The sequence below is a fragment of the Haliotis cracherodii genome, unplaced genomic scaffold, assembly GCF_022045235.1.
Source record: "Haliotis cracherodii isolate W230 unplaced genomic scaffold, xgHalCrac1.p SCAF_3, whole genome shotgun sequence".
Classification (NCBI taxonomy): Eukaryota; Metazoa; Mollusca; class Gastropoda; order Lepetellida; family Haliotidae; genus Haliotis; species Haliotis cracherodii.
Genome location: NW_027266286.1, coordinates 67448291 through 67467211, shown reverse-complemented (window position 1 = coordinate 67467211; position 18921 = coordinate 67448291). Strand labels below are relative to the sequence as shown.

Here is an 18921-nt window from a genome sequence, read left to right as displayed (position 1 = left end):
ACCATGTCATCAGCATACATGCACAGGCACACTGAAGGTGTCTCTGTCTCTCTCTGGAGGTACATAGTACATACCAGGGGTCCGGAAAATTTAAAATCCCAATCGGACATTTACATTTTTGCCACGCCCCCTTCAAACAGCGTGTTTTAGTACGACTTTTTTACACACAAATTACAAGTTGTTACGTATTCATAATATGATGAATTATGAATTGTTTCAATTTAAATTGTTTAATTCACCGGACAATTAAAAACAAATAATATCATTTTAGATATATATGGAAAACATACGTTTGTTTCTGTTATAATAACGATCTGTCAACGTTGTGAACGGTCTAATTAATATTCATGAGTCTGCTCAAGTGTACGCGTTGTAACATTTGGATCGAGACTATTATCCCATATTTGGTTATCACGTGACCTCACGGGAAAAGTGTTTTTTTTAAACTAAAGCTTATTTAAAAACAAGACAGATAATATAATCATAAATCCTAAACTATCGTTGATAGCAGTAGTTATTTGAATACTTTTTCATCTGTACTTAATTATTGACCATAAAAAAAATTTGATATCGATCATCCGAGAAAGCAAAATGGCGGTCAATCAAGATTCAGTATACGACTAGCTACTGAAAACAATAAAATCTGCAAATCCTCGTTGTATGTCAACCAAGTGAAAGTCGTTAGCCACGACTTACAAAATGATCATTCAGACTTTGAGGGTTTGGCAGATCCGCTCGACTGATCTGCATCGGTCGACTGGCTGTCGTCACGCTTTCGCTTCTTGACTGAGGTTACGTATCGTAGCATTGTGAGGATAATGAGGTACATCGATGATGCAAGGTATTTATGTACAGTTGTAAACACATTTTACTCAAATCAACAAGATGTTCTCAGTAATAAATCCTCGATTAATCAGTGTCAACTCAGTTTATTGCCTATTACAGTGATTGACCGATTGGACTATCATTCTAGGTACGATGTATTTACAGCAATCAAAACAAACAAAGCTTGTCAGTGTAGATAATCTTCATTGTGTTACAACTGCAGACAGAAATTGCTCAGTCCTAACTGTTGATCATGTCCGGTCAAAATTTAAGAATGTCCGGATAGAAAAATTTAAATGTCCGGTAAGCAATATTTTAGACCGGACATTTGAGATTCCCAATCGGACATGTCCGGCGCATATGACGGTTTCCGGACCCCTGGTACATACACACCACACCTTTCACCTCCACTGTTTCAGCCTACACACACAGGAACCCTGGAGGTACATGACACACAACCCGAACCCCTTCTCCTTCTCTCTCTGGAGGTACACACACCACACCTTTCACCTCCACTGTTTCAGCCTACACACACAGGAACCCTGGAGGTACATGACACACAACCCTAATGCCTTCTCTGTCTCTCTCTGGAGGTACACACACCACACCTTTCACCTCCACTGTTTCAGCCTACACACACAGGAACCCTGGAGGTACATGACACACAACCCTAATGCCTTCTCCGTCTCTCTCTGGAGGTACACACACCACACCTTTCACCTCCACTGTTTCAGCCTACACACACAGGAACCATGGAGGTACATGACACACAACCCTAATGCCTTCTCCGTCTCTCTCTGGAGGTACACACACCACACCTTTCACCTCCACTGTTTCAGCCTACACACACAGGAACCATGGAGTTACATGACGTCACCCAATTTTTACATATTTTACACTATTTATCCATTATTCTTGTTGTCTGGTAAGTCCTGTTGAATTGAATGGCATTACTTGTGTCTATCACTTGGTAACATATGCTTCAAGGAGGCAGATGTGTCAACTGTGTGCCTTGTAAGCTCATCTTGTGCAGTGCAGTGAATGATTACAATCTTGGAACGACCCACGTGTTAAGCTTGATGTTGACCTTTGACCTTGCTGTTTGTGCTGCGTGAAGCTGGGGCTGACCTTGGCTCTCCCCTTGACCCCCTGGATCCATCGCGCCACACCTCGGGAGCTACGGAACCTGCGTCCTTCGGCCTGGGAGGACTAGATATGTCCGGGGCACCAGACCTGCAGACTGGCTCTATGGGGATGACCATGGAGGCCCCAGGGGGTCCCAGTCAGACTATGGGGATGGGCATGTCTCCTGCAAGAGGCCCTAGTCCTATTATGGGGATGGGGATGAATCCAACCGGGTCTCCTCTTCCAGTAAGGATGAATATGGGGATGGGAGATCCTACTCATGGAATGGGTGGCGGAATAGGGATGGGCGACCTTGGCCAGGGGATGGGAATAGGAATGGGTGATCCGAGCCAGATGGTAGGTCTTGGTGGCCCGGCGCTGTCTCCCGGGCCAGTGCGACGCGGTGTCAGTCCCACAGGTAGACCATCAGCCTCCATACATCAGGCAGTATATGTCTCTCTGTCTCGTAGCACATCATGTCTGTATATCAGTCAGTGTATAAATCATTTATAGTCCAGTGAGACATTCACGACATGTTGATTGGTCCAAGAATATTACATGTTGGAAAAGTCAACACCTTTTGGCCAAACTTCATGAAGATGACGTTTTTTTAAAATAAGTCATTTTCTAGAAATGTTTTTTTCAGACTGTGTGTTTGTTATGGATCAGAACGAGTATGCGTTGTGTATACTACCTGTGTGTATCGATGTGAGGTGGTCATCTGCAAGTGTAGTTAGATTCCCCTAGCTGTGTAGACCTACATACGTCTCAGTTCAGTAGCAACTTCAACAGTTACATGCCTTCTGTTTACCTGATTTCTTCCAGATTATAACATGGTGTGCCTATGATTTCCACTGTCGTGAAGTTTCAATGTCTGAACAGTGTTCTGACTGTCTCTATTATGTATGGTCTTGTTTGACAAAGTCTAATTGTACAAGTCTTCAGTCTGTATGGTCGGTTGATGTCCCTCTCACTCAATGACAAGTGTAACAATGTCAGGAATTCATTCAGCGTGTGTTGCTGTTATAAATAACCTGGCTGATTCACATATGGAAATATTTGTATCAAGTCCAATACTAAAGCACAAATTTTGTTCACGATTTTGTGACACTTTATAGAAATGTAGAACATTGATTGTAATACACACAGCATGAGTATCTTAGCTAGTGGAGAAATCAAGTTAATATCATGTTTTCTTTGGTTTGTTTCTGGACAAATTAGATTCCTAAGTTTGTGATGTTATTTCTACCTGTTAGATGTCTAGTGTGTTTATATATCTGCGACGTGTTATAACTGCATTCAATCGCTATGAATAGCTGCAAGATTGCTGGTCAAATGCCAAACGAAATTCACTCAATGTGTTTGTAACTTTTGAAGTCGGAGGAAAAAATGCTATTTTCTTCAAAGTAAATCAATATCCAAACATCAGGATAGTCCTTATTAAAATAGATTACATAAATTTAATTAATTTTATCTGACATTAAATTCATCCTTTTCTGGTACGCAATTGCATGTTAATATTGATGTCTGAAACTGATTGGAATTTCCGATAATTTTCAGCTGAACAACAATTACTCTTTACCCATGCTTTGATTTAGTTGAAGAAAAAGTGAGCTGTTGTCGCCAGTGAGATAAATGAGGCCTGGCATGTATGCATTGTGTAGTTAGATATGCTAACATGCTGGTTAACTTGTAGGTTTTGCTACAGGCGATTGTGGCCTGTCTCCCGCCTCCCCAAGCCCAGGTTAGTATGGTGTTGTTGAATAGCCCTTCCCACTTTGCATCTAAAGGGACACGTGCACACATTTTGGGATACCTTGTAGGCAAATATATACTTCTCTGAAGAAGTTAAAGAACTCTCAGTTTTGTCATTTGGCTTAAGTTAATCTGTTGGGGCGGTGGGGCAGTTAAGTGGTTTTAGTGTTCGCTCATCACGCTGAAGACTTGTGAAGCCCGTTTCTGAAATATAGCTAAAAGTGGCTTAAAACAATACTCACTCACTCACGAGTTAATTTGTGATGGCATGTCGGATTAACTATAGTCATATGCAAGAAAGTTAGGTGTTCTTTAACTTCTTTTGAGTAGTATAGATACCATTAAAGAAAAAGTCCTTTTTTGCTGTCTTTTATCAGAACTTAGGGTAAAAGTAATCTTTACAATATCCTGAAATATCTCATTTAGGAAGTTCTATCAAGACCAGTTCTAGCTATCATGAGGTGTCCATTTCAAGGGAAATGATACCATCACTTCTTTCTCACTATTGGAATCTAATCTCTCTATTGAGATTTTCCATTCAAGAAAAATGACATCTTGTCTCTTTTAGTGGAGTCTCAACAAGAAACACAGCTAATTCTTGATACTGTATCATTAGACATCCTATTCACTGAAAATGCAATTCTTTTTCTTGTAATGGAATCAGTGGTTAACACAACTTTTTGATGCTAAATTTTGAGATCTTCCCTTCAGGGAAAATTCGTCTTTGTCTTTAAATGGAATCTATGATCAACACTAATTCTTGATACAATATCATGAGACTTCCCACTGAGGGAATGTTTCTCCCCTCTCATGATATGCCGCCTGTTGTCTGTGCGTGGCTGCCAGTGTCTGATTCCCGCTGTCCTGTCTGCTTGCAGCACACCTCCCTCGAAGCACCACCCCTACCTATCTGGAAACAGGTACACCAGGAACATTCTCCAAAACACAACATTCTGTTTCTTTTCTTGTTTCACTTCACCATCACCTTGTCTCAGACTGTTATCCTGGAGTGTCCAGGCCAGCCCGGTACTGCGTGGCCGGAATCATTGTGTGCCTTATAACACAACCGGGCAATTCTTTTGTTGATTATCTTTATTGCTGTGAGTTTGTACTATAGAGTTATTAATACATGTGACCTTATCCTTGTCCAGAGTCCTGTTAAAAATGATCTTAGAGCTGAGACTAGCTAGGCGCCATGTCTTAACACAGACTTGGAACAGTTGCAGTGTGATCTTACAGCTGAGACTAGCTAGGCCCCATGTCTTAACACAGACTTGGAACAGTTGCAGTGTGATCTTACAGCTGAGACTAGCTAGGCCCCATGTCTTAACACAGACTTGGAACAGTTGCAGTGTGATCTTACAGCTGAGACTAGCTAGACCCCATGTCTTAACACAAACTAGGAACAATCGTAGTGCCAAAATTGGTTTGTAGAAATGGGTTCAGCTTCTATACAATGTGTTGGTCTACTTGCCAGGTCGCTTAGGTGGCTCTGCATCTATGAGCAGTGGGGTGTCCTTGTGGTTCCTCATTCATTATGTACAACCTGCTGTTCCAGACCATCGCTCTCTCTTCAAAAACATGTCCTGGGTTACTTTAAGTGTTGTTAATTTGAATTTATATATTAGCTCAACACTAAGAACACTAAGATCTGGAGATCTGAAGTTCTCTGTTGCTGGAGGCTAATCTTTACAGTAGATCTTTGGGCTTTGGTCAAAACAAGAATGTAGATATGATTATAGTTTGGATTAGGTTGAGATTTATGCTGAATATGTCAGTATGCATGGGACATTATGACAATATGCATGTTTATCAGTGTTTTTGGTGAAGTTTATCAGAAACATTATTCCTTCATTTAATTAATGTGTGGTTTGTGTTCAAGTTATTTCTGGTTCCTGGTTCGCCCCGATTGTGTTTCTAGGCTTGTCAGCACCATACCGGGGCTTGCGGGTTTCACCAAAGTGGTAAACGTCTGAGACCTGCATCACTTTGGGTGATCCTCCAAGATTAAGCTGACAAGCCGAGATGTAACTGAGATACAGGTGAAAGAGGCATTAAACCCAACACCCTGAAGTAATATCTCCTTCAATGTGGCAGTCTCCCTCAGTAGCTAGTTCACTAAATGTGTCTCTTTGATTGATCCTTAAGGCTCCAAATAGATGTGATTTGAATTATTTAGATTGCACATAATTAATGAGACATTCCTACAGTTTGTGCTCTATCTAGGTCTGTATTGACAGGTTTATCAGTCCAAGGTATCACTATCAGTGACCTCCATAATTATTTTGTGTTTTCCTTGTAAAGGATGGGGGACTAGGTAATGCAGAGCATTGGTTCAGTTCCTGCATGGAATAAATAGTGAGATCACTTACCCTCAGTATGATGTAGCAATATCACTTTGTATGTACACAGAGCATGTTGTTACCTTACACATGTATGTTTGTTTGTTTAGCTGGTCAGGTGGGGCGCACCAGCCCCGCCCCCGGACACTCTGACACCAGTGGTAAGACGGGGGGACGACTTGTCCGTCCACCATGTGTCTGTCCGTACACTTGTCTGTATTGGTCATGTTGTACTAGACAGTAGATATTTATGTTGGCCTTCCCTTTTGGTAGAAACTGTCCCAGGAACCTACCTGTCTCATCTCAAACATTCAACCTGATTGTCTTAGTTGCACAGGAACATCTCGCAATGGCCTTCGAGGCTGGATGTTCCTGTTACCCATGCTTGTGAGCATAAGCTACACTGATAGTTGGATTATGGTGTGACCAAGATTATTTGGAATCCCACTTTGAGTCTCATGCTGTCTGAGTGGTTTGCCTGGTCCAGGCTTGATATCTTACAGGTTAACTGTGATATAGCTGTGACATTGCTGACTGACACTCAATGGCAACAGACAGTGGGGTAGCCTTGTGGTTAAACTGTTTGCTCGTCACGCCGAAGCCTCAGGTTCAATTTCCCACATGTGTACAATGTGTGAAGCCCATTTCTCGTATCCCCTGATGTGAGGGGGCACGGGTGGCCCAGTCGTCTAAGGCGTCGCGATTCGCTGTGCAGAGTTGCGTCCCTTGGGCATGCCAGAAACCTATGATGTGGGTTCGAATCCCGGTTCGCCCCGACTATGTTTCTAGGTTTGTCAGCACCATACCCGTGCTCGTGGGTTTCACCGAAGTGGTAAATGTCTGAGACCTGCATCACTTCGGGCTTTCCTCCCACATTAAGCTGACACGCCGTGATATAACTGGAATACTGTTAAAAGCGGCGTTAAACCCAACTCACTCACCCTGATGTGATATTGCTGTAATATTGCTAAGAGGTATTATTGCTATTGCGCACTCACTCGATGGCAAGAGTTGGACTGCAAGTTGCATGATATGCAAGGGAAGAGGCAGATTGTACCCCCAGTAACCTTGTTTGCCAGTAGTGCTCAAGTCAGTGTTTAAATGTTTGAGATGAACTTGTAGAATTTCAGTTCTGAATAATTATTTTGATGAGTACATCGTATGTTTAAGCATATTGTTGGGTTGATTATTGTTTGTGTTTTCCTCTCCACATGTTTTCTTGTTGTTATTCTGTTGATAGCTGCACAGTTTGTGTAGAATTGGTGACAATTCCTACCTCATGGGTGGGTGGGTGTTGGGTGGAACGAGAAGTTAAGACACATGTTTACTCTCAGTGGGTATTCAGGATGGTCCAGTGCCTTCTGTTTACACCTGTGGTTATTCAGGGCCTTCTGTTTACACCTGTGGTTATTCAGGGCCTTCTGTTTACACCTGTGGGTATTCAGTGTCTTGTGTTTACACCTGTGGGTATTCAAGGCCCTGTGTTTACAGCTGTGGGTATTCAGGGCCTTGTGTTTACAGCTGTGGGTATTCAGTGCCTTCTGTTTACACCTGTGGGTATTCAGTGTCTTGTGTTTACACCTGTGGGTATTCAGGGCCCTGTGTTTACAGCTGTGGGTATTCAGGGCCCTGTGTTTACAGCTGTGGGTATTCAGGGCCTTCTGTTTACACCTGTGGGTATTCATGGCCTTGTGTTTACAGCTGTGGGTATTCAGGGCATTGTGTTTACACCTGTTGCTATTCAGGGCCTTGTGTTTACACCTGTGGCTATTCAGGGCTTTGTGTTTACACCTGTGGCTATTCAGGGTCTTCTGTTTATACCTGTGGGTATTCAGTGCCTTGTGTTTACAGCTGTTGGCATCCAGGGCCTTCTGTTTACACCTGTGGTTATTCAGGGCCTTGTGTTTACACCTGTGGGTATTCAGGGCCTTGTGTTTACATTTGTGGGTATTCAGTGCCTTCCGTTTACATCTGTGGGTATTCAGGGCCTTGTGTTTAGAGCTGTGGGTATTCATGGCCTTGTGTTTACACCTGTGGGTATTCAGGGCCTTGTGTTTACACCTGTGGGTATTCAAGGCCTTGTGTTTACAGCTGTGGGTATTCAGGGCCGTGTGTTTACACCTGTGGGTATTCAAGGCCTTGTGTTTACACCTGTGGGTATTCAGGGCCTCATGTTTACACCTGTGCTTTGTGTTTACACCTGTGGCTATTCAGTGCCTTGTGTTTAGAGCTGTGGGTATTCAGGGCCTTGTGTTTACACCTGTGGCTATTCAGTGCCTTGTGTTTAGAGCTGTGGGTATTCAGGGCCTTGTGTTTACACCTGTGGGTATTCAGGGCCTTGTGTTTACACCTGTGGGTATTCAGGTTCTGTGTTTACACCTGTGGGTATTCAGGGCCTTGTGTTTACACCCGTTGGGTATCCAGTGCCTTGTGTTTACACCTGTGTGTATTCAATGCCTTATGTTGACACCTGTGGGTAATCATGGCCTTGCGTTTACACCTGTGGGTATTCAATGCCTTGTGTTTACACCTGTGGGTATTCAGGGATTTATGTTTACACCTATGGGTGTTTGGGTCAGAATATATACCCAGTGGCCAAAGTTACCTGAGTTTAGGGTGAGGCAGTCACAATGGCAGCGTAGAATAGACATGACTAGTACTCCTCACCAGCAACTACTCTAGTGTCCTTGTTGACCGGGCTGAGTCTGGTTTATTGTACCTCAGGTTTATGGAGTGTTGCTCACATTGTCATAGGCTGGTTTTCTGATTCAGGTGCAATTATGTTTCTGACGATGGAAACTGGCACCTCTCTTTCAATCAATGATCGTTGTAGAAGGTGGCGTTTTGTTACTGGATAAGGTGCATTGGACGTTCCCGTTACCCCAAATGTGTGAAATGATGTGCACACAATATATTTCTGTACAAAAAAATATGGATTGTGTATATTTTGGGGAATATTTTTGTTGAAGTTATGTACTCAGTCTTCTCTACAAAAAATTATTCCCAAAAAGTATTTGTGATCCATAAATGTTTTTGTTCAGTATATATACATCATATGGCTGCAATACGGCTGTAATAGTGCAACGTGAAGCATTAAACATACAAGAAATACAGTTGGCTGTGGCATATCGCGCCATTCATTTACACCAGGAAGAAATTATTATGGTTATATTCCCTTACAAGATGGAAAACAGCTCAAGAGTATCGATTTTTCTATTGCACAGTTAATTGTCATTAAATTATCATTTTGATTATGCAGTGTTTTGCAACACAGTTTACAGTTTGAGTGTCGATATTATAGTCAGTGTTTTGTATGGAAATTGTGTGAGTGTCTGTATGTTTAAACAACACGGTGAAATCAACGTAGTGTTTCATGTGTGTCATTGATGGGTTGGACCGTGTCAGTGTTTTCTGTTAGACTTCAAGCATGTCATTTCTTTTCAGATTTCTTTTAGTTTTATTTATCCTGTGTCATGGATGGAGAAATCATGTCATAAACTGACACATATACATACTAGTGTTGACATTCTTATGTTGTGTGTACCATGTTTATTCTAATGTTATGAACATGAAAATTAATTTCTTCATTGAAAGCTGCTTGTTCTTACCAATATAAAAAAATGAAGTATTTAAAGACATTTAAAGGCATTATGGAGTTTTCAACAACGTAAATTTCCAAAATTCGATGTTTTTGTTAAAAGTATATATTTTCTTGTTCATATAAATGTAGAATTTGTGGTGTCCTTTACATAACAATGTAATTTGTCACATTAATAGCCTCACTCGATGTTAATACTCTAATACCTAATATCTCATGGTTTACATAAGACAACAAATCGAAAAGGATAGGCTGAAGCAAGACATGGTTGTTGTAGGTTTTGATGCATTTGGCGAGGTTCTCCAGCCACACAACAAGCCGAACCAGGTAGACAGTAACCAAAAGAAAACAGACTCTACAAAGCTCCTGGCAGGGGACCTTGACAGCAGCCTCTCCACACTCGCAGGCAACCTCCACATCGGGGGCCCGGCACAACAGGTCAAGAAGTAAGTTCCCCGTAGAGATTCCAGGTTAGAATTGGCCGTATGAGGTGACTTCATGGATCAGGTGGTCAGGCTTGGTGACTTGTAGTGTCATCGTACCCTTAAGGCAGGATCGAACCTGTGAAGATCCGGGGTAGAATAGGTCTTCAACAACCCATGCTTGCCGTAAAGGGGACAAACGGGATCGGTTGATCAGGCTCTCTGACTTTGTCGATGCATGTCATAGTATCCCAATTGCGTAGATAGATGCTCATGATACCAATCACTTGATTGGCTGGTCTAGACTCAATTTTTTCCTGATCGCCGTCATATAGCTGGAACAAACAAACAAAACAAACAAACAATTAAGACAGGATCGTTCATATTATCAATCACTGGGTTGTCTGGGGGCATGGGTGGCCCAATTGTGTAAGGCACCACAATTCGCTGTGCAGAGTTGCATCCCTTGGGCACATGAGAAACCTACAGTTGTGGGTTCGAATCATGGTTCCCCCTGTTTTGTTTCATGGTTTGTCAGCACGTGGGTTTCACCAAAGTGGTCAATATCTGAGACCTGCATCACTTCGGGCTTTCCTCCCACATTAAGCTGACATGACGTGATATAACTGTAATACTGTTAAAAACGGCGTTAATCCCAACTCAGTCACTCACTCACCTTTTGAAATTGAAAATAGAAATATATGTGTTTAATGAAATAGGGACAATCGACTGGGGGTAAGATTTCCATTGTGTGTAAGCTGTGGTTGTTGTGTTTCAGAGCTGAGCACCAATGGCAGCCTAAAGGAGAGCAGAAGCTGACTGGGGGTACCAACTGGCAGATGACCTCCGCAATGGCATCGACTACGTGGAACCAGTCAGCGATAGGTCAGCAGCCACTGAACCAGCCACCAATGGGCCAGCAACCAATGGGACAGCAGTTTCAGCAGCCAATGGTCAGTCACAAATGTGAAATTCTTAAAACTAGTTACATTGTAAACAATTTGACACAAGCTTTCTCTTTGGCCAGTATTAATTAATCTTTAGATTGCCATATTTTCTTATGTACAATGTGTACTGAAATATATTATAATGCACACTGAGAAATGTAGATTTTTTTCTCCAAAAAATACAGACCGCCTCCTTCCAGGGTCTAGGGGTAAAGCAACTGCACGGAGAGTGGAAGGGCGGGGGTTTCATCCCTGGCCGCGTCATACCAAAAGACGTGAAAAGATTAAGGGCATTAAGGGGCTAAAACAATGACTGGTCAGCCGGGAGTCCGTATACTGTGTCTGAGTGGGGTATTCATGCTAAACTGCGTCATAGTATCTCAGTGGTAAACATCAGAGACCTGCATCACTATAGTTAATTTATCGTGCAGTGATTCTTTCATATTAAGAGACGGTGGGGTAGCCTAGTGGTTAAGGCGTTCACTCGTCACTTGGAATACCCAGGTTCAATTCCCCACATATGTTTCTAGGTATGTCAGCTCGTGGAGTTCACCAAAGTTGTAAACTGAGACCTGCATCACTTCAGGCTTTCTTCCCACATTAACGTGACTCACCATGATATGACAGGCATACTGTTTGGGATAGCAATACTCCCAACTGACTGACACACTCACTCCACTGTTGATGTTGTAGATGGGAGCGCCTCCTATGCAGGGAGGTATGGGCTATGCTCAGCCTGGGATGATTCAAGGACAGCAACCCATGATGGTATGTATGTTTGATAGTGGCCAGTAGATGAGGTATGGAAGTAGATGAAGGATGGAAGTAGGCCAGTAGATGAGGGATGGAAGTAGGCCAGTAGATGAGGGATGGAAGTAGGCCAGTAGATGAGGGATGGAAGTAGGCCAGTAGATGAGGTATGGAAGTAGATGAGGGATGGAAGTAGGCCAGTAGATGAGGTATGGAAGTAGGCCAGTAGATGAGGGATGGAAGTAGGCCAGGAGATGAGGGATGGAAGTAGATGAGGGATGGAAGTAGGCCAGTAGATGAGGGATGGAAGTAGGCCAGGAGATGAGGGATGGAAGTAGGCCAGGAGATGAGGGATGGAAGTAGATGAGGGATGGAAGTAGGCCAGTAGATGAGGTATGGAAGTAGGCCAGTAGATGAGGGATGGAAGTAGGCCAGTAGATGAGGGATGGAAGTAGGCCAGTAGATGAGGTATGGAAGTAGGCCAGTAGATGAGGGATGGAAGTAGGCCAGTAGATGAGGTATGGAAGTAGGCCAGTAGATGAGGGATGGAAGTAGGCCAGTAGATGAGGGATGGAAGTAGGCCAGTAGATGAGGGATGGAAGTAGGCCAGTAGATGAGGTATGGAAGTAGGCCAGTAGATGAGGGATGGAAGTAGGCCAGTAGATGAGGGATGGAAGTAGGCCAGTAGATGAGGGATGGAAGTAGGCCAGTAGATGAGGTATTTAAGCAGGCCAGTAGATGAGGTATGGAAGTAGGCCAGTAGATGAAGTAATGAAGTAGGCCAGTAGATGAGGTATGGAAGTAGGCCAGTAGATGGGGTATGGAAGTAGGCCAGTAGATGGGGTATGGAAGTAGGCCAGTAGATGGGGTATGGAAGTAGGCCAGTAGATGAGGTAATGAAGTAGGCCAGTAGATGAGGTATGGAAGTAGGCCAGTAGATGAGGTATGGAAGTAGGCCAGTAGATGAGGTATGGAAGTAGGCCAGTAGATGAGGTATGGAAGTAGGCCAGTAGATGAGGGATGGAAGTAGGCCAGTAGATGGGGTATGGAAGTAGGCCAGTAGATGGGGTATGGAAGTAGGCCAGTAGATGAGGGATGGAAGTAGGCCAGTAGATGGGGTATGGAAGTAGGCCAGTAGATGAGGTAATGAAGTAGGCCAGTAGATGAGGTATAGAAGTATGGCCAGTAGATGGGGTATTGAAGTAGGCCAGTAGATGAGGTATGGAAGTAGGCCAGTAGATGAGGTATGGAAGTAGGCCAGTAGATGAGGTATTGAAGTAGGCCAGTAGATGAGGTATGGAAGTAGGCCAGTAGATGAGGTATTGAAGTAGGCCAGTAGATGAGGTATGGAAGTAGGCCTGTAGATGAGGTATGGAAGTAAATGGTTGTTATGAAATTGTCAGTGGTTATATCCCATAACGATCCAGACTTTCTGTCTTGTATTATTATCTACATACCATGATACATGGTCAGGGCTTGATCATGTGGGGTATGTGCACCATTAAGGATAGGATATCTGTTGAGTATATACATCAAAAGGAACACCTGCCTAGTATATTCGCCATTATGACTTTCTGTTGAGTATATGAAGCATACATGTATTACTAGTATATGCAACAGTAAGGCTTTCTGCCTAGTATATGTGTCATTAGGACCTTCTGCCAAGTATAGTCACCATTAAGACTTTCTGTTGAGTATGTGCAGCATACATGTATTGCACCATTTAGTATATGCAACATTAAGGCTTTCTGCCAACTATATGAATCATTAGGGCCCTTTGCTGGTCTATTCACCAGTAAGACTAATTGTTGAGTATATGCCTCACCAGGTCCCTCTGCCTGGTATATGCACCATTAAGGCTTACTGTTGGGTATATGCATCATCAGGGCCCTGTCTGGTTTATTCATCACTAAAGCTTACTGTTGGGTATATGCTTCATCAGGGCCCTCTGCCTGGTATATGCACCATTAAGGCTTACTGTTGGGTATATGCTTTACCAGGGCCCTCTGCCTGGTATATGCACTATTAAGGCTTACTGTTGGGTATATGCTTCACCAGGGCCCTCTGGTATATTCATCACTAAAGCTTACTGTTGGGTATATGCTTCACCAGGGCCCTCTGGTATATTCATCACTAAAGCTTACTGTTGGGTATATGCATCATCAGGGCCCTCTGGTATATTCATCACTAAAGCTTACTGTTGGGTATATGCTTCACCAGGGCCCTCTGCCAGGTATATGCACCATTAAGGCTTACTGTTGGGTATATGCATCATCAGGGCCCTGTCTGGTTTATTCATCACTAAAGCTTACTGTTGGGGATATGCTTCATCAGGGCCCTCTGCCAGGTATATGCACCATTAAGGCTTACTGCTGGGTATATGCATCATCAGGGCCCTGTCTGGTTTATTCATCACTAAAGCTTACTGTTGGGGATATGCTTCATCAGGGCCCTCTGCCAGGTATATGCACCATTAAGGCTTACTGTTGGGTATGTGCATCATTGGTACTTAATGTCTGAAATATGGATCATTATCTGCATCACTTGCTTCCTGTTGCAGGGCATGGGCCAGCAGCAGTCCCCCCAGATGATGGGTATGAACATGGGGATGGGGCAGCAGCCACAGATGTATGGGGCCAGGATGCAGCCAATGGGATTCCAGCAGCCACGCCCACCCATGCCACAATCCAACAATATGAATGATCCATTCGGGGCATTGTGAGGCCCAGCTTGCTTGTCTCAAGGTAAGCATTGGTCACAGTAATATTCAGCAGTTCAGTACTTATTTCATGCATACCAGAAGATATGTGGGTAGGTGAAGAAATCATCCTTGATCACTGCAATTTCAAGATGCAATACCTGCAGAATAAACTAAACATTTAAGCCATTTTTGCTGTCAGTGATTTATGTAGGTCAGATTCTAAGTCTGAAGTAAATTAAATGGGAATCAGTTCTCTGTGTGTACCCAGTGCACTGTCATTCATAAATGATTTTGTTCTGTAACTATATTTTCATTTCGTATATTTCATGCATTGGGAGGGGTATGGTTGTCCCAGTTGTTTAAACCTGAGTAGTGTCCCTTTAAGTGTGCCAGAGACCTTTTGATCTTGGGCATGAATCCTGGTTTGCTCTGATTATTTGTCAGCACCATACCGATGCTCGTGGGTTGTACCAAAGTGGTAAACAGTGAAGGCCTGCAGCAATACTGGCTTTCCTCCCACATGAAGCTGACACGCTGGGATATGACTGGAATATTGTTCCATGTTGAACCAAACTCACTCTCTCACTTATAGACCTGTGAAGAACTGGGGTAGAATAGGTCTTCAGCAACCCATGCTTGCCGTAAAAGGTGACTATGCTTGTCGTAAGAGGCGACTAATGGCTCACTGGCTTGGTTGGTACCTGTCATCGTGTCTCAATTGCGTGGATCGATGCTCAATCACTGGATTGTCTGGTCCAGACTCGATTATATACAAACTGCCGTCATATAATTGGAATATTACTGAGTGCGGTGATAAACAACAAACAAATCAAATCACTCACTTACATGTTTGGCTTAGTTTGTGTGTCATTATGTATCTCTTCTTTTTCAGGTTGACAACAGACCAGAAGATGAACATATTTGTTGTACAAATGACATAGACTGTGAACTTGTGTACATATTGGTGGATGTTGCAAAGATAATACCCTTGGCCTACTCTGACTATCTGGTGTAGTGTGACAGCCTAGAAGTGTACACTAGATGCTCCGAGTCCTGGCCCCACCCCTCTTTGCCCGAGATAGTGTACAGTTATCAGGACATATTGTATAGGTAGGCGGGTAACTAGTCAACATTTGAGACATCGTCAACTGTGCAATGTCATCTGTGGGTGTAGCACACTCTACACGTCTTTTATTAGGGGTGTCATGACACACGTGCATATGTAGAGCATCAATCACCACATATAGCTTCTGATACATAGCCATTATACAGCACCAACTTACTACATAATGCTGTGAAGAACTTGCACCAAATTTGGAATGTCAGACTTTACTTAGCCATTAATAGTTGATTAAAAGCTATTTTAAACCTTGACGTAAAGGTCGTTTTTGTGTGATTGGCTGATGTTTTGCCATCAAACTTCTCGTGTTGCTTTTCACTTTGGTACTTTTGATTCGTCTCAAATATCGAGTATCAATATACAAGAAGAAACGATTTGTATTCTGGCCAATATATAATCATGACACCCCTATTTTTTATGCATGGTACATTCACTAGCCAAAGCAGCACAACAAAATGTAGACAACTTCTGTAAGTGTTAATGTTGGTCATTGTGTTATGCAGAAAGTAGTGACAAGTGTATTGGTTCAGGGATTCTGAAGGTTTTTTCATTGAGATATTGAATTACCTTCTGCATTGAAATTTAAAAAAATCTTTTTTGCTGTAATAAAATAATTTGAAACTTTCTGAAAATTTTCCACAATATCAATGCCAAATATCACACTTTGTCGCACAGTTGAGTTACCCAACATCACACAAATCTCCTCTCATATGTTTAATACATAAAATTGAGTCCGAAAGTCATCTTACATGCACAATATATCAAAATTTATCATAAAATCAAAGATGGCAATTATATGAATTTTTGTGTATATATATTAATATATATGTCTACATGTATAGGAGCTGCCAAAACACAGCTGTTGGTACTTACATGTGTATAAGTGATGGACTAGCTCTTTTTGTGTAGTCATGCATAGGAGTTGCCTCCCTTGTTCCTGCTTGAAAGCAAGCCGCAGATGAGAAGCGGCCCTTCAAGCAAGACACCCTTGGAGGGATCGTAGAGGAATTTAGATTGTCTAGAGATGTGTGAGATGTATTGTTCAGTGTCAACTGCGAAATTTCCACATCTGGCCCCAACCCTGCGTTCTGTAGCCAAGCAGTGGTTTGTAAGTTGCATGTAACCAGGTGTCCAGTGAACATGTGTCGACACATGTACCAACTCTGTAACAACTCTGTAACAACATGTGTCAATCAGCACAATCTGCGGGAGATATACACAAATATACATAGGCTACACTATTCAATTGTTCATTTCAAATTCATGTATTATCACATGAATGAACAAATATCACCAGTGTCAGCCTTGAGTTGTGTAGGCCACACGAATTGATTGATTGAATCACCTTGTAAATGTTCTTCATTATCAACAAGCATGCTTGGTTTGAAGTCAAAGGACTTCATCAGGCCAGCAGAAAACATTCGCTAGTGCTTGGAACTACTGAATGCGTGGTTCTTGTCATGGGTAGCATGCAGGCTCCATACACTGGTCATTGCCTCTAATGATGTGTGAAGTTCCTGTATGACTGGTAATATGCAGGCTCCATACACTGGTCATTGCCTCTGTTGATGTGAGGAGTTCCTGTATGACTGGTAATATGCAGGCTCCATACACTGGTCATTGCCTCTGTTGATGTGAGGAGTTCCTGTATCACTAGTATGCAAGTTTCACCCGCTTCCGATGACGTTTCTGTATCATGGTGGTTTTACGCAATAGTTCAGTTACACAGCTTTTGCTTTTTTGTAAAATATATTTTAAGAGATGAATTATGAAAAAGATTGCATGATTTTGTTAATTTTATTTTAGTCTTAAGAACTGCAGATCTGCCTGAGTTAGAGCAGTGACGTGGCCATGTAGAGTCGACTCACCCCAGAGTTATGTAAATATGTCATTTTGAGATTATTGTATGATAGTAAACCAATGAAATGATGAGAAGACCCTGTCTTAGGCCTGAAGATTATCACGGAAATGTTATTACATAGTCCTATGAAACTATCCATGCTAATAAGGGTTGTGAGGGAATCGTATGATATTCTCAAAGATTTAAATTATCAGAGATATTAACCATAATGTACCTGCTTTATTATATACTTGAATTAATTGATACGACTATTATTGTTCAATGTTATCAAATACCTATCCGTAAAAGTTTTAAGGAAAATAGAGTTAACGAATAACGATTACAGTATTTCCCAAGTGTCTGGAACAACTACCCTCATTTACATGACTAGTTAGCCAGAGTATCGTGAAATGCTACCATCTACTTACACGGCCAACCAATCAGGGCGCTTGTTCTCCTCGCAGAATCATTATGTTGTTTTTGTTGTTATTACACTGTTTCCTCTGTGATTGTTAGAAGGGACGACGTTTTGCCTGCTGTTAATGTATGCTTGTTTCTGTCTTCAGAATGTCAGTTGTTATTCATGCACAGAGTAACTGAAGGAAGTGTAATTTATACAACACCGTAGTGACGGCACACACAGCACCAGCTCCCATGTAGTGGTTGCAGTACGGACACATACTACTCAGCATTTGCTAGGGATCAAAGTAGTCATCTTTAGTCAAAGGTGTGATCCTTTGCACATTTTGAGCAGTATATGTACCTAGGTATTGTCTTGTGTAGTTTTGCTAAAACTGAATTCTTTTTCGATATTTATGCTCATAATGAAGACATTTTATCAGAAACAATGTATATTTCGTGAATATTGATGATTAGCTGAAGGTTTGGTCAATCTGTATGTTTTACAATGTGGATATATATATATATGGATAAGTTCATGTTAAACCTAAGTAATGTTTCTGCATAAAAGATTTAATAGTAAAGCCCTGTATGCACTGGAGGCACTGTTGTCTGTTGTATACTGTAAACTGTATATAGTGCCACACAAGCATAGTGTTGTGTGTGTCTGCTACACTTTATATATGTCATAAATTATCTACAGTAGTTAATTATACTAATATCAGCTCCTATTTAACGATCATGAATTAAGGTAATCCTTGTACTAGTTAAATAGAAGATCATATCATAGATTTATATCACCAGTGTGGTTCCTGGAGGCACTTTGTTGTTATTGTCAGTATACACCAGATTGTGGGATCCTGGGTTGTCGTGGCGTATCAGTGTGTGGCAGAGATTCGACTAGGCATTATTGTAGGGCATTAGCTTGCTTATTGTAACTTGTTTCATTTCACTACCAGTCTCAGGGATGACCTGACTGATATGTTGTGTCTGAACAGTGATCTTTAGGACCATTGCAGAAGTTGATGATCTGATCTATCACAGAAATGACCGTTTGCTGAAATCCGCTGATCTGGAAACAATCTCATTAAAATCGG

General features: G+C 42.1%; 1 protein-coding gene across 16 annotated transcripts in view; it reads left to right on the top strand.

Moving 5' to 3' along the window:
• LOC139475077 (phosphatidylinositol-binding clathrin assembly protein LAP-like) overlaps positions 1-18921 on the top strand; it is a 68367-nt gene extending 49446 nt beyond the window's left edge. For 7 of the 16 annotated variants that reach the window (XM_071258312.1, XM_071258310.1, XM_071258311.1 and 4 more), the window contains 9 exons: positions 1943-2368; positions 3647-3694; positions 4584-4625; positions 6158-6208; positions 9923-10091; positions 10846-11020; positions 11708-11782; positions 14325-14508; positions 15358-18921. In XM_071258312.1, the coding sequence (XP_071114413.1) occupies positions 1943-2368; positions 3647-3694; positions 4584-4625; positions 6158-6208; positions 9923-10091; positions 10846-11020; positions 11708-11782; positions 14325-14486 (1148 nt within the window). In that variant the 3' untranslated portion in view covers positions 14487-14508; positions 15358-18921. The remainder of the gene's footprint in view (positions 1-1942; positions 2369-3646; positions 3695-4583; positions 4626-6157; positions 6209-9922; positions 10092-10845; positions 11021-11707; positions 11783-14324; positions 14509-15357) is intronic. The other 9 variants (XM_071258318.1, XM_071258316.1, XM_071258322.1 and 6 more) reach the window with 6 other exon arrangements.